The sequence below is a fragment of the Euprymna scolopes genome, chromosome 26 (assembly GCF_053919585.1).
Source record: "Euprymna scolopes isolate OS-2025 chromosome 26, ASM5391958v1, whole genome shotgun sequence".
Taxonomy (NCBI): Eukaryota; Metazoa; Mollusca; class Cephalopoda; order Sepiida; family Sepiolidae; genus Euprymna; species Euprymna scolopes.
This window is the reverse complement of record NC_136507.1, coordinates 70,189,401-70,204,133: the sequence shown is the minus strand read 5'-3', so window position 1 is coordinate 70,204,133 and position 14,733 is coordinate 70,189,401. Positions and strand designations below refer to the sequence as shown.

At 32.2% G+C, this 14,733-nt stretch overlaps 1 protein-coding gene and 1 pseudogene across 1 annotated transcript; one reads left to right on the top strand and one right to left on the bottom strand.

Moving 5' to 3' along the window:
- The first annotated feature begins 1,025 nt into the window (after positions 1-1,025).
- On the top strand, positions 1,026-12,194 carry LOC145248151 (DNL-type zinc finger protein-like). The gene is made up of 2 exons (XM_080109972.1): positions 1,026-1,512; positions 11,952-12,194. Exons 1-2 carry the CDS (start codon positions 1,136-1,138, stop codon positions 12,049-12,051), a joined length of 477 nt encoding a protein of 158 aa, XP_079966098.1. The 5' UTR covers positions 1,026-1,135; the 3' UTR covers positions 12,052-12,194.
- On the bottom strand, positions 3,716-3,943 carry LOC145248524 (U2 spliceosomal RNA; annotated as a pseudogene).
- Positions 12,195-14,733: the final 2,539 nt, after the last annotated feature.

Here is a 14,733-nt window from a genome sequence, read left to right as displayed (position 1 = left end):
ATTAAATAAAAACACTAGAAAATTATCCAGTTAAGTAGAAAAGTAACTTATCTTGCCTTTGATAACATTTATTTGTTATATATTTGTTTTTTGACAACTTTTTCGAATCTATGTGTACAAACCCCGCGTTAGAGATCACTATCATACATATTTTTCTTTATTCTGGTGGTTTTATAATATTAAGGGAATTCTGGACAAGAACCATATTTGTTTTGGTGCTTCTACACTTTATTGCCGAAATTGGAGACGCCATTTTATTTCACGCACCTGCTGTCCAAATTTAGGGGAGAAATCATTATATTAAACTATGGCCGAGCCATGAATAATAACAAAAAAATTAAACTTCCGGAAAGAACTATGAAAAAAAGTAAATAAAGAAAGTGAAAGAGAACATATACCCGTAATTTTCGATTTAATTAATGAGAACGGGAAAGTTTTTCATGGAACATTTTTTTTTTTTTTATTAAAAACAGAAAATGAAATGACATATTCATAATGGTTTAAACTGGGCGAGCGCCATTTGAAAACCAAAACAAAACCAAAACATTTATTGTATAAAAATTTATCAAAATATAATTGGAAAAACATTTATTGAAAAGTTGGTATTATTATACAAACACCGTGACAGCGTTAGGGTTAGGGTTAGGGGTTAGGGTTAGGGTTAATTCGCTGTCACGGTGTTTGTATAATAATACCGAAAAGTTTGCATAAGAAAATATAATTTTAATAAAACAATTTTGTAATGAAAGTAACATTGGGTTTTTATAAAATAGTTTTTTTTTTTTTTTTTTAATTTTCCGGAAAGAATCGTTCTCCAGTTTAATTTTTTTATTATTTATTTCATGCTTCGACCATAGTTTATAATATAATTTCTCCCCTGGATTTGGACAGCAGGTGCGTGAAATAAAATGGCGTCTCCAATTTCGGCAATAAAGTGTAGAATCACCTTCTTTTGTTTTGCTTTTTCAAATATTTATACGGTAGTGACCTATAATAAACTACAAAAAAAAAAAAAAAAGAAAGAAAAATCTCATTGGCAGTGTTGGACTGTTGGGGCTAAGAGTAAAATTTTATCTTAACGGGTGTTTATTCGAAGGGTAACAAATATTTCGGAAACACCGCTTTTTCATCAAGCATGGCCGTCCACATGTCAAATTTGAGGTCATTGTATCGACTACAAACATGTTTTCGCCCCTTATTAGTCTCATCGGCTTTTATAGACTTTCCGGTTCGATTATCCCTTCATCTACAAAGTAATGACCTTTCAACTAGGTTACACCAGGGTCAAAGGACCTTTTTCACGTCGTCCACAAACTCGGATAAGTCACACCTGGGTTATTTCCAGCCCAAAATGTGCATCCAGTACACATGTCGTGTTTGCGGAACTCGCTCATCCAAAACATTCTCCAAGGTTTCCTATGAGAAAGGAGTGGTTCTCGTCCGATGTCCAGGCTGCAAAAATCTCCACCTGATTGCCGATAACCTTGGATATTTCAAAAATGTTGGTAAAACGTAAGTTGCTCATTCTTTCAAGTTTCCAAGTTCATAAAATAAATAAATAAACAACAAAACATTCATAAAAATTTAAACACTATTCTCCCGACTTGTCGTTGCCCGGAAATGTTTTCTATTTTCATTTTTTTTTTTATCGCAATAAATACTCACAGACTGGTACTTGTACAGTTCAAGCAAGACATAAAAAAAATAAATAAATAAAAAAAATGCAATTATCTAAAAAAAAAAGAAAGTTTATATTGTACACATGTCCGTTATGGAATGAAATTCTCCGAAAAAAAAATTTCACTTAATTTCATCAAGTAGTTTTTTTTTTTTTTTTTTTTTATACAGCGAAAAAACAATTTGTTATGATACCGAGCAAAAGGTTCGATTTTTAAGAAGAATAGCTAATATGGGGAGGGCGTGTCGGCGCTTTAAATTGAGTTATCTCCCCGTGGATTTTTCAAAAAATTAAAAGATGGCTACTTTGTGTTGTTTCCGCTGAAAAAAAAAAAAAAAAAAAAAAAAAAATACTCGATCATATTAAGTGAAATTTTTTTTCGGAGATCTTCAGTCCAAAACGGATACGTACAATATAACCCTTTTTTTTCTCGATATTTCTATTTTTTAATGTCTTGATTAAACTGAACAAGTACCCATAGACGTGTCTTTCTTTTCTTGTATATTTATTTTTTAACTTTTAAATGCATAAATAATAATCGAAGAGCCAAAACGGTTGCCAAGTCAGTAAGGAGGTTGATTTAATTATCCTGTTTTATTTATTTATTGATTTATATATATATATATATATATATATATATATATATATATATATATATATATATATTGTATAAATTTTCAATTGATACTAGTGAGTGCACTTATTGATCCGTGCTGAAATAATAACGTTATTATTTAAAAAGCCATTCTTAACACGTGGAGGGTGTTTTGTACCTATTCTGTACTTTAGCCTTACAATTGAATAATAAAAAAAAACAATAAAACTTTAATTAAACTTGGAAATACGATTTAAAAAAATAGCGCAGATCAGTAAGTGCACTGCACTACTGCAGTAGTACTGCAGTAGTGCACTTACTGCACTGCACGCCACTGCACTGGCACTCCACTGCACTAGTGCACTAGCACCTTTCAATTTTTTAAAAAGTTAGGTACTTATTCAGGATACGAATCGTGCCGAAATGGTAACGTTATTATTTAGAAACCTATCTTAAATTAAAAAACTATTCTGTATTTTCACCTAACAATTTAATAAACAAAACCAACTGCATAAAAATTCAATGTAACTTGAAAATCCTGTCTAAAAAAAAAAAAAAAAAAAATAGCACGATTATTCTGAAAGTTAAATTTTAAGTATAATATCGTTTTGTTAGTAAATTTTTAATTTTATCAAATTCTTATAAAACTATAACTAATTTTCCCAAGCTTATGTTACTGTAATTTTCATTTATAAAATTGGTACTAGTACAGTTATTGATCCGTGCTGACTGCTGAGTGCTGAACTAATAACGTTATTATTTAAAAATCCATTCTTAACATGGGGAGGGTGTTTTGTACCTATTCTATACTTTAACCTTACAATTAAATAATAATAAAAAAAACATATCATAAAACTTTAAACTTGGAAATACGATTTAAAAAATAGCGCGTCACTCTCTGCACTAGCTAGCACCATACAATTATTGGATGCAAATAGTTTCTAAAACTTTCAATCTCTTAATTAAATGATAATTTGCTAAAATAATATGTAAGTCACATTACGATAAGACACACACACACACACACACGAGAAGTGGTCGTATCATTTTATTAATATAAAGGAGACGAATTTACTTGAAACATTCAATTGTGTTGTAGCATAAACGTTTTCGTGGGACCAAGGATATATAACAATCACAAAGAAAATCACTACTGTTTGTAAAATTAAATGTTTCCCTTATAACACATATTTATTGTGTGTAAGATTAATTATTCCAGAGCGTAAACATGTTTTTAGATATGAGCAAGCACCACCCCATTCTTTTCGTTTTGCCTTGACCTCTAAATCAAATAAGTTCTATCTAAAGTTAAAGTACAATCGTTCCTTGTCATGTTTTTAGATTGTAAACATATAGAAAAACAAAAAACAAAAACAAAATAAAAAAAACAACAATGAAAATAAAACGAGATAACAACAACAAAACAAGCAAATAAAAACAAAAAACAGAACAAACAAACAGGTATATATTGTACCTATTTACTATGCCTCCCCACGGGACAGAGTTAGACACCAGGGTCGTTTTTTAACGTGGAGAAAAGGTACAAAAATAAAAATTGTCTCAGTCGTGAAGGATTTCTCCTCCACCGAAAGAGAACAAGAAATGGAAGTGCAGCATCTGAAGAACAGATACTACACTTTGATCTTGACCAAAAAAGGCCAAGAAAATTTGTAAATAAACACCTTTCGGCTCCTACTCCAAAATAAAACATGAGTTTTTTGTTTTTTTTAGTTTTTTTTTAAAATTTTTGGTATCTATGCAGAGAAGGTACCGTGTTATTATTATTATTATTTTTTTTTTTTTAAATAATATTTTCAAGTATTACGATATCTTTTGTTTATTAAATTGTTAAGTGAAAGTACAGAATAGTTACAAAACACCCTCCCTATGTTAAGAATAGGTTTCTAAATGATAACGTTATCATTTCAGTACGACACCTTCTATGCATAATGATCATTTTTGAAGGTAATTACGTGTGAACACTCTGAAATAAAAAAAAAAAACCCAAACAAGCAAAAAAACAAAAAAAACAACAATATTTTAGAATTTAGAATGAGGGATCAGTTTTCCACTTGATTTTGTTATGATCAATAAATCCTGAGCATATTTTTTTGGGTAGGAGTGGGGTTACTCTTTTAGATCTTTTGAGCTATCATTACACTTATGACCTTTGCCATGAACCTGTTTTGATCTTGTGATCGTTGTTTATTTTCCAGTTCATTCCAAAATATGACATAAGATCAGCTGTCTCTTCTTTTCTTCTCTTCTTTCTTCCACTCAACACTGATCAAAACCAGAACTGCTGCATACTGTATCTTAAGAAATGCAAGATGTATCTCTATGAATTTAAAAACATAGCACGGAATGAAAACACAACCTCTTTTAACGAAACAACGAAAAGGGTTTATTTCAGCGGCAGAAAGTTGGACAGTGTCCGAGCGAGGAAAAGAAGAGTTGAAGATTCTTTGGTCTGTCCTGTTCGGGGGAAAGATCCTCTCTGCTGGAGTGTGGAGCGACCAGCAGACAACGATAGGAAAGAGACAGAAAAGAGATCTTTCTTTTTCTTTTTTTTTTTTTTTTTTTTTCTTTTACAAGGTGGTCACCACTTATCAAGGCCCGGAAGCCACTCAGGGATAAGGGTTATTGTAAGTACAATACGTTAGTGTGGAGATTTAATAAAGTGCCCACTTAAGGAGGCGGTTCATCAGGAATTTGTTTACGTTGGACTTCTTCAATGTTTGCTGAATTCTCTCTCTGACTGACCATGATTTTCAAAAGGGCTAAATTATTTTCTCAGCGGACAGATGGAATCAATACGCTCTGCATGCTGATTGGTCAGTGTGTGGTCATTGATTTGCGAGAAAAAAAAAAGAAAGGATTTTTATTTTATTTATTAGTAGGGGGCGCTTGACCTTGCTAGGTCATAAAATCCACTTAAAAATATTTTAATTCATGCAGATTTCATATTTATTATTACAGAGCTAATTCTCTATTGAATATGATATTGCACCTAATATATAGTACCGATTTTCAAAGATTTTTTTTTTTAATACAATGACTTGATTGGCATCAGTTAGAATTGAAACCCAAACATTTAGCACTCTAGCCGCTTCCCTACCATTTGAGCTATCAACAGATAGATAAAGATTTAATATTAACTCACTACAAACTATGAATGGATTTGTCCATGTGCAAAAGTAATAGAAATATGTTGGCAAGTTGAAATGAACATTTTGCATTTAAGTTTGCTGACATTTTTCTGTATGTGTTATCCATCCACCCAAACCAAGATTTTACTTGTTATAAACCATCCTTGGTGCATGATTACTATTTCCTGTTAATTTCAGTGTCATGTGACCAGTAGTTTAAGAGTTTATCGGTTAAATATTTACACGCAGACACACATACATCTACTGTTTTATTTATATTTATTTATATAGATTACTGCTATAAATCTTCCTTTTTCATAGCATCTTTTTGGTTTCCCGACAAAAGGATAGACCTGTAAATTCACCCTTGTCTGTTCATCCGTTCATCTGTCTGCACTTTTCTCAATAACTATGCCTTGGAATTTTTTGAAATTTTGCACAAACATTAAACATGATATGAGTCAAAAAGTAACAGAACGGATTTTCCGGGAAAAACTGCACCGTTTGTTCATTTTCACCAGGATTTGATGTCCCCTGGAGACTTTTGGAGCTAAATGGGGAGGGGGATGGCAAATGCTGAACTTAGTCATTTTTTTTATTTCAAAGGGCCATGCATGCTTCACTTGTTCTACCTGCAATCCCTCATGAAATAAATGCAGGTGTGCTTCAAGGATCAGCTCTCTTCTTAATCTTCATCAGTGATCTTCCAAATTATATTCTAAAACCAGATGACACAACTGCTATGGCAGCACTTCAAAGAATACTGATGATCAAAACCTTGCAGATAATCTCTCCTTCAATCTGGAACAAGTGATGCAATGGGAAAAAATGTTTGTTACCTTAAACAACCATAAAACCACAATTCGCCCATGCATGGAGTATTGTTGCCACATCCTGGCTGGTGCGTGTACTACTAATCTCTTTCTTTCAGACAAGGTCTCAGAAAGAGTCTCCAATTTAATAGGACCTGCACTATCAACCAAACTTCAATCCCTGTTTCGTTGTTGCAATGTGCTCGTTTTAATGTGCTCTGGCAAGCTCGTAACATTTGTGCCCCCCCCCTTCGACGTAAATACTCCAGACTAACTTGACAAGCAACAAAATCCCACCCCTTTACTGTAGAGATCACTAACTTCCAGAAAGCAGCCCTCAAGCTGCCAGACTTGGGAATTTCCTCTCAGTTTCCTGCTTCCCTGACTGTACTGACATGCAGAAGTTCAAGTGTAATGTAAATAGCCATTTCGCTGCTCAACTCCCTACATAGTGTCACTGTAGATATGATACCAAATAGTAGGTCCTTATGTTCAAGTGGCACGATGCCTTGTTTGAGTTGAATAAGAATTTAAAAAAAAATCAAATTTCTCTTCTTTCACTACTAATGCTCAGATTCACTGACTTTCACCCTGGACTTGATAATGCCACTGGAAACATGGTTGGATCATTCTATTGCTCCAGAAAGTACCCGGCTCTTAGTATAATCCTCTACCTGTATGAGAATCAGATTCAGTTCCTGATAGAGTACTGCTGCCGTTTCTGCAGTGGTGCTGCTCGGAGCACTTTTTCTTGTCTTGACAAAGTACAAAATGAACTTCACAATCTAGCGTGAGATGATGCAGCCCTTTCCTCACAGAAAAGACGTTGCACATCTTTCTGCATTCTACCAAAATTTCAATGGAACTTGCTTCTCCGGGATTCTGCATGAATTAAAATATATTAAAACGTATCTAACGATTGAGTAAGGTCGGGCGGACCCCCCTCCCCTTGCCCTGCTAATTTTCAACAAACAGTTGAGTCAAAATCAATGAGAGAGCTTAAGATCAGTGTTTCTTAACTCACACATATGCACACACAGTCATAAGCATATGCACTCTGAGAATTGGATAGTGTGAGTCATCTGGTATCAAGTTGCAAGGTTCTTTTGGGGGACGGTTACTACACAGCAAGACATGATGGGTGTATGTAAGTACCTCCACTGGACCATCTGTAAAAAATTAAACATCCAATGTAGCAGCAAGTCCTGAGAACATCAACCTGAAAGAACAGTTAGGAATGACTTATATACCATATATTATGACCATGTAATCTCTACAGCTACCTACCTTGAAAATGCTGCTGTCAAACCTGACATAATTATATGGAATAAGTCATAGAGAGTGGCAACCTTGGTTGAAGTGAGTGTCCCTAACGATGGAGGTCTGAACAGAGCTGAAAGGGAGAAATAGACCAAAAGGGTATCATGTATGATATAAAAAGAAACTGGAATCTTAGGGAGATATTAATCATACCAGTTATTATAGGTACAACAGGGCTTATAAAGAAAAACCTGAAGTCCTACCTTAACTAATATTCCTGGTGAACCAAGTGCAAAAGAGATCGAGACAATTGCACTTAAGGGAACAAGGAACATACTAAAAAGAGCTCCCGGCTGGTTTCAATAAAAAGCAGGGCAATGTTGGCAGCTAGTTTGGCTGTCCAATACTCAATGGTACAATCTTCAAAGGAAGAAAATGAAAAAAAACACTAAGGTACATACATGCACATGCTGCCTTTCACATTGTCGTCTGCTCATCAAAACCAAATATATAAACTAATTCAATTTTATTTATTCCTAACTTTTCTCATTGAATTTTCTTTCTCAATGAAAACAAATGAATATTGACTCATATCAATAACTTTTTAATCAAATGTAATTTGTATAATTGAGTGGGGAAGTTTTGATTATGATTTTAAAACCCGTGGATAATTCACGGCCCTTAAATTATCTATTCAGATTTATTTGATATCTCAGCTAATGAATCCCCTTTGTTTTACAAGGACCCTAAAAATACAAACAAACATTTTTTTTTAAATTCAATTTTCACCCCAAACAAGGCACAGTGCCACTTTGAAGCAGGGGGGCTACTATCAGGGACTTAATTAGCAGGGTCATTATGAAGGGAGATAATTTTGTGTTTTCTTATCTCTGTAAACTTCCAATTTCAACTTATGTAAAAATATTGTTTCATGTAATCCAACAAACAAACCCTCCTCTCTCTCACTCTCTTTTTCAGTCATGTGATGTCGCATTCATTTCTAATAATTTCCATAGTCTAGTAATCATAACCTCTAATTCTGCAAGTTGACTTCAACTGGTCTTTTCCTTTCATTCTCCCACTAACCATTTTATATACTAGTGGATTTACTTGTTTGCACTTTTCTCAATAACCATGTCTTGGATTTATTTTTTTTTAATTTTGCACAAACATTAGTCATGGTGAAAGTAATTTTTTTTTGCTCGTAGAGAGGAACCTTGCATGCTCAACTTGTTCTCTGAACAATGAGATGTTTGGCTAGCATGAAACAAACATCGCTTTACACATAACTTATTTCTTTCTTTCCAGTTGACTGAAAAAGGAAATCTATTATTGTTGGTAGTAATAGTGGTATTTTATGATAAAACTAATTGCACCTACCTTGTATTGGCGGACAGCCTTTTAACTTTCATTTTTGTTTTGCCTTTTTTTTTTCAAACTATACTGTTTGTTTTGTATTTTGTACAAATTATTTTTTTAAATAGAATTTTGAAAGTTAAATTTAATTATTATAGTATATTGCTGCTGTGTGAAAAATGCTGAACGCTTGTATATCTCTACTATTATACAAAAGGAACTTTGTGTGAGTTCATTCCCTATGGACTCTAAAATGGCTGGGTCGATTTTGAAGAAATTTCACATGCCATTTTTCACAACCACACATTATGTGCTTTCATCTTTATCTTACTCTCTCTCTTCAAGTCATGTGACATCATATGCTCCTCATTTAATTCTCACAGTCTAGCATTCCTCACGTTGGGTTCATGAAATTGACCCCAACTGAATTTGTTGCATTGTTGGAGGTATTCTGTGTGACATTACAACGCCAGAACAAATATGTTACGTTGTGGGGTTATGTAAGGCGCTGTATATAATATGCTGTATATAATAAATGCTTACACTAGAAGTGTAAGCCATGTTTAGTTTCAGAACAGTTTCTGATGGTTCGTTGTTCTAAACAAGTCTTGAGAGGTGACTGGTTTGCAGTAGACAGAACAGTTTCCGATGGTTCGTTGTTACACACAAGTTCTGAGGGTTTGCAGTAGACAGTTCCACAGAGCAAAATATTCTTACCGTGTCGAGACGGAAAAAACATGTGAAATTGCTACAGAAAAGGTTTAATATTTATGGAGCAATTCTGGTTTCTGTTTGGTTGGTAACAGAACGTGAATTAATTCGATTCGTCAGTTCCTAGCAGCATCGTTTATAAATAGAATCGCCCGACTGTGTGGGATCATATCCCATTATTCATCCAAAATATTGCAACAAATGCACATATATACAGTTCAATAGGACATAACATTTACCAACAAACATTTCCTTAACAACAAAGGGACGGAACATCTTCTGGGGAGTTATGCATTTTGCCAACAAAGAAATCATACTTTGTTCATCTGAGGTCTTGGTTGATGAAGCTGCCAAAAGCTGAAATGAACATTTCTTCCAAAGAAACAAACAGGAGTCTCCGGTTATATTTCAGATGTTTATTTCACCATGTTTCCTTGTTGGAAGATCGCATGCTGGTCTAGTCTACTCCCCTTGTGCCAGGCCCAAAGGCCTATCATTAGGGACTCTACCATTCCACTGTCTCTCCTTGACTTCTCCCCTTTGAACTTCTGTCGCGGACTCTCTCTGTCTCTGTAACTAATTTGTCTATATATAAAATAACAGATCCTACTATGTCATTTACTTCCATGACCTAACACATGACTTCCAAACAGGTTTTTGATATTTGATTTAGTCATGTTTCACAATTCCATGCTGAATCTGCTGTTTGGAAACCTACATTCCTGTCAAGGCCAAATTCCAGGATCTCTTTGTTTTAAGTTAAATATTTTACTAAACATTCCTTTGTTTCAATAACATTCTCTCTGCATACCTTTTTCTGCATAATAATTACAAAACAATAATAATGTTTATTATCTAACATTTTACTATTTTAATAATAATAATAATAATAATAATAATAATAATAATAATAGTCTATTTTCTAAATCAACTATCAGCAGGGCAATCTAATGTTGTCTGGCATAATCCAATAAACTTTCATTTTCTGCTATTTTCAACTATTTTATATACTAGTGCATTTATTTATCCAATATGTAACATAATTACATACAACATTCACAGAGTAAAATCGCTAATTAATTATATCTTATAAGCCCATATCATTTTACACTTCCATGTTTTGTGTGTGCACAAACGGAATGTTCTCCTTCTCTCTTCCAACCATGTGATGCCATATCTGTTTTTATTATATTCTCACAGTCTAGCAATCCTCACTTCAGGTTCATTAAGTTGACACTGGCTGATATTTCAATCCTTGTTATTCTAAACTAACCATTTTATATACTAGTGGGGCTACTCACCCAATATCTTGCATTCATTCATTCATTCATTCATTATTGTAGTATATTGCTGTTGTGTGAAAGATCCTGAATGCTTGTATAAAAATATATAATTGTATCAATGAATACTGTTTAATCCTATTCTGTCAGCCCATATCATCTATCATGTCCACACATTACATGCTTTCATTCATTCATTCAAGATACATTTAGCATTGTACTTTTTTAACAGAAAATAACTTTATTTTTGTATTATTTGGATTTTTCGGACTACCATTTTCATCTTATGTGTCATTTTTACAACGTTTCTGTCAATGTAACCTCCGACCTTTCTTTCGGTTTATCTTATTGAACTCTAGAATATTTCTGTTGAACTCAGGAATTTGGACATTATTATAAATGGAATATTTTATTTATTTCATGGGGGGTAGCATGCTCTCATTCCATCAGCCATAACCGGATCAAGTTCCTAAGTGATTTACAGTTGTATTTTTTGGTTGCCAATGCTGGGAAATGAACCTTCAACCTTCAGGAGAATATCTTTTTTTTTTTTACAATGGAATTTCCACTTATTAAAACCCAGACGTCACTCGAGAATAAGAGTTAAAGAGTGTACAGTAGTCAAAGGGACAATATCATAGTAATCGTTAGAAATGTAAATTGAATTATTTAAAGGGAACGGCTCATGAAGAACTTGTTTACATTAGACTTGAAGACGACCATATTGTAGTCAGCTGCGAAGCAGGCAAATGGGAGAGAGGTGTGCAGTTCTTAGAAAGAAGCTCTGTTCATGGAATCCACGTTTAAGTCTAGGCACAGATAAAGAGTGAGGCAAACTTTTGATAGTATTTTCGACTAGACTAGTGTTTCTCGTGAAGGTTTGGCGAGTGGGGGACCATAGATTGGAACTTTTACCATTGATTTTTTTTTTAACCACTGCGCCATATCCAAATTCCTGCGTTTGACAAGATACACCTGAAGAAGATCGGAGGTTACATTGGCTGAAATGTTGTGAAAATAATACTGAAGATGAGAACAATAATCCAAAGAATCCAAATAATACAAATAACCAATCAAAAATTATTTTCATTTTGTTTGTATTTCTTTCAGAAATGTTGAAGAGATTTTGGCTGCTAAAGGAGAGAAAGTTGAAAGATCAATAACAAACGAAGAAGGAATACTCGAAATAATCAAAGAAGTCGACGACTGATTTGGTATCGCTCTTTGCTGTTGAATTCTCGACTTCCCAGAAACATTGTATAAACAAAAGAAACAATTCCATTCATAAGTTCCAATATATTTATCCACAACAAGGATTTAGTTATGAAAATCAGATTTGTTTTTAGGTATGGATGGCACAAATAACTTATATTTTCTCAATCTCTCCTGAAGACTAGCCCAGTCTTATAATGTTAAAGCATCAGTGACAATATGGGTATAAGCATAGAATATCAAATATGAATTTAAATAAGTGATGCTAAGAAGAGTGTTTTTCTTCCTCTTCAAAATACCCAGTATGCGCATCTGAAAGTCAAACACATATCTGATGAAATATAACGATACAAATAATCCACCTGACCACCTCACACAAGTAAGACTACAATATATATATATATATATATATATATATATATATATATATATATATATAATATTTAGTAAGATGATTGATAATTTATAATTAAAATTAAAAATCAGTTTAATAAGGAGGAACAAAACAAAATCAATAAATTGTACGATCGTTTTGAAAAAAAAACAAACAAAAAAACACCCAATATCTTTGCTGATGAGGAGACTTTGTTTCAAAAAACTATATGTTAAAATTATTGTCTATATCTATTTGTTTCCGAAACGATCGTACAATTTATTGATTTTGTTTTGTTCCTCCTTATGAAACCGATTTTTAATTTTAATTATAAATCATCAATCATCTTACTAAATATTAAAATAGCTCTAGGATATATATGCGTATTGAGCTTATTATATATCTGCATTACAACGAGCACTGTTCTTTTCTTGTATTTTAATTACATTAGTGATTTTACCATTACATTAAAATACACTCTGCTCTTTAAACTGCTGTTCTAATCCCCTTTAAATTATATATATATATATATATATATATATATATATATATATATATATATATATATATATACTACTGTCTTATTTATTATAACATATTTTATAATTTAAGAAAGAAAGAAATTAAACGGGATTCTACAGTTATAATAGTGTAATAACCTACAAGTGGACCAACTCTGTCTACAGCCGTAGCCGTTTGAGAAATATTATGTTATGTTATATGCTAACTTCTATTTATTGGGATGATTAATCAGAATCGGAAAAATCAGAACTTTTGGGGGTATCAGAATCAGAAAAATGTGTGCCTATTTTCTGATGCCAAAAATGATTCTTTTAATTGTCTTTTTTATTTGATTTTATTTAAAATAAAATCTCTCTATGTTGGTAGCAATATTAAAAAGTAAATATTTATTGATTTTAAACAACCAGTATAATTAAAAATCCATAGCTTGTTTTTATGTTTGAGAAAATATCAGCACATTTAACATGTGTTTTTATGGTAATCGGAAAAAAATAACAACTCTGTAGTTAAATATTTAGAGATTTACAAAGGATCGGAATCAGTAATTGTATCGAAATTGGGAATTGAGTATGGAATCGATAATTGTATGGGAATCAAGAAAAATATATATCATCATATTTATATTGTATCCATTTTTTTGAGATTTACTGCTAGTAAATCATATTTCTAGCATTTTCATTGGCTAATACTCTCCTTTTTTTCTACAGAGTGTGAGACAAAAAAATAATGGTTTTCTTTCATTGAATCTAAATATTTATATTATAAGTGCTATCCATAACTAAAACAAAACATTCTTATTTTCATGAATAAACTTTTGTAAGGCCTGCACTTCTGTTTTAATCTTTAATGATTTTGTATGGGCAGGTTAAGCATTCTTATTTTTATTCATCTTAAACTCTATGTACCAGTGACTGAAGTCAGCTTGTTGTTGGCAGCGGTTTATTAAAACTGGATCTTGGAATTTAATACATTTTCTGAAGAACTTGAAAATCATGACAACCAATTTAACAAATAAAAAAAATGTGGCAACTTCCCATCCGGTGAATACTTGCAATTATACTTAGAATTGTGCTAAATAATTTGGCAGTGAAATTTAGAATTTCTTGGTTTTATATGATTTTATTTTCAATAAAAAAAAATTGGTGCTTGTGCATTATTAGTGAATATCTAAAAAAGGCACTTTAAATAAAAATGCTATTATGTAATTACATGTCCTGTCGAAATTCGTAAAATTTCACAAAATTATGAAAACTGATTGAGTAGAAAATTAACTACAAGAAAAATAAAATTTATCAAATAATGCAATTTTAATGATTTAATCTACTCTGGACGACAAACTGACTTATCTCCCTTGTTTTAACTTTTGTGATTTCAAATTAGAAAATGGTGGATCGCTAATGTTTTTTTTTTGTAAAAAAAAATAGTTGTAGTAGATCGTTTATTCAATCATTTTTCGTAATTTTGCGAGTTTTTACAAATTTTGATATGGCACATGAGTACATACTAGTGTTTTTTACTTAAAATGCATCATTTTGATTATAATGAAAATTTAATAGAAATCAAAAATTAAAAAATAACTCATTTTAGGTTGGACTGTAGATGTTGTTCACTTCTCACGAGAGTGACAATGGAGTCTGAATGCATTTTTTTTGAACGAGGAGTTGAAACTTGAAAGAAACAAACGTCTTCACTTTTTATTATATTAAATTTTATTAGCTGATTAAAAAATTTTATTTGCTGATTAAAAAAAACAATTAAAAATAATCAACATTTAATTCATAACAC

Excerpts from the sequence above, each read along its gene's own strand:
- LOC145248151 (XM_080109972.1), top strand. The coding sequence starts at position 1,136 with ATGGCCGTCCACATGTCAAATTTGAGGTCATTGTATCGACTACAAACA. Across the intron at positions 1,513-11,951 it reads TTCAAAAATGTTGGTAAAAC|AAATGTTGAAGAGATTTTGG; the intron begins GTAAGTTGCTCA and ends TATTTCTTTCAG.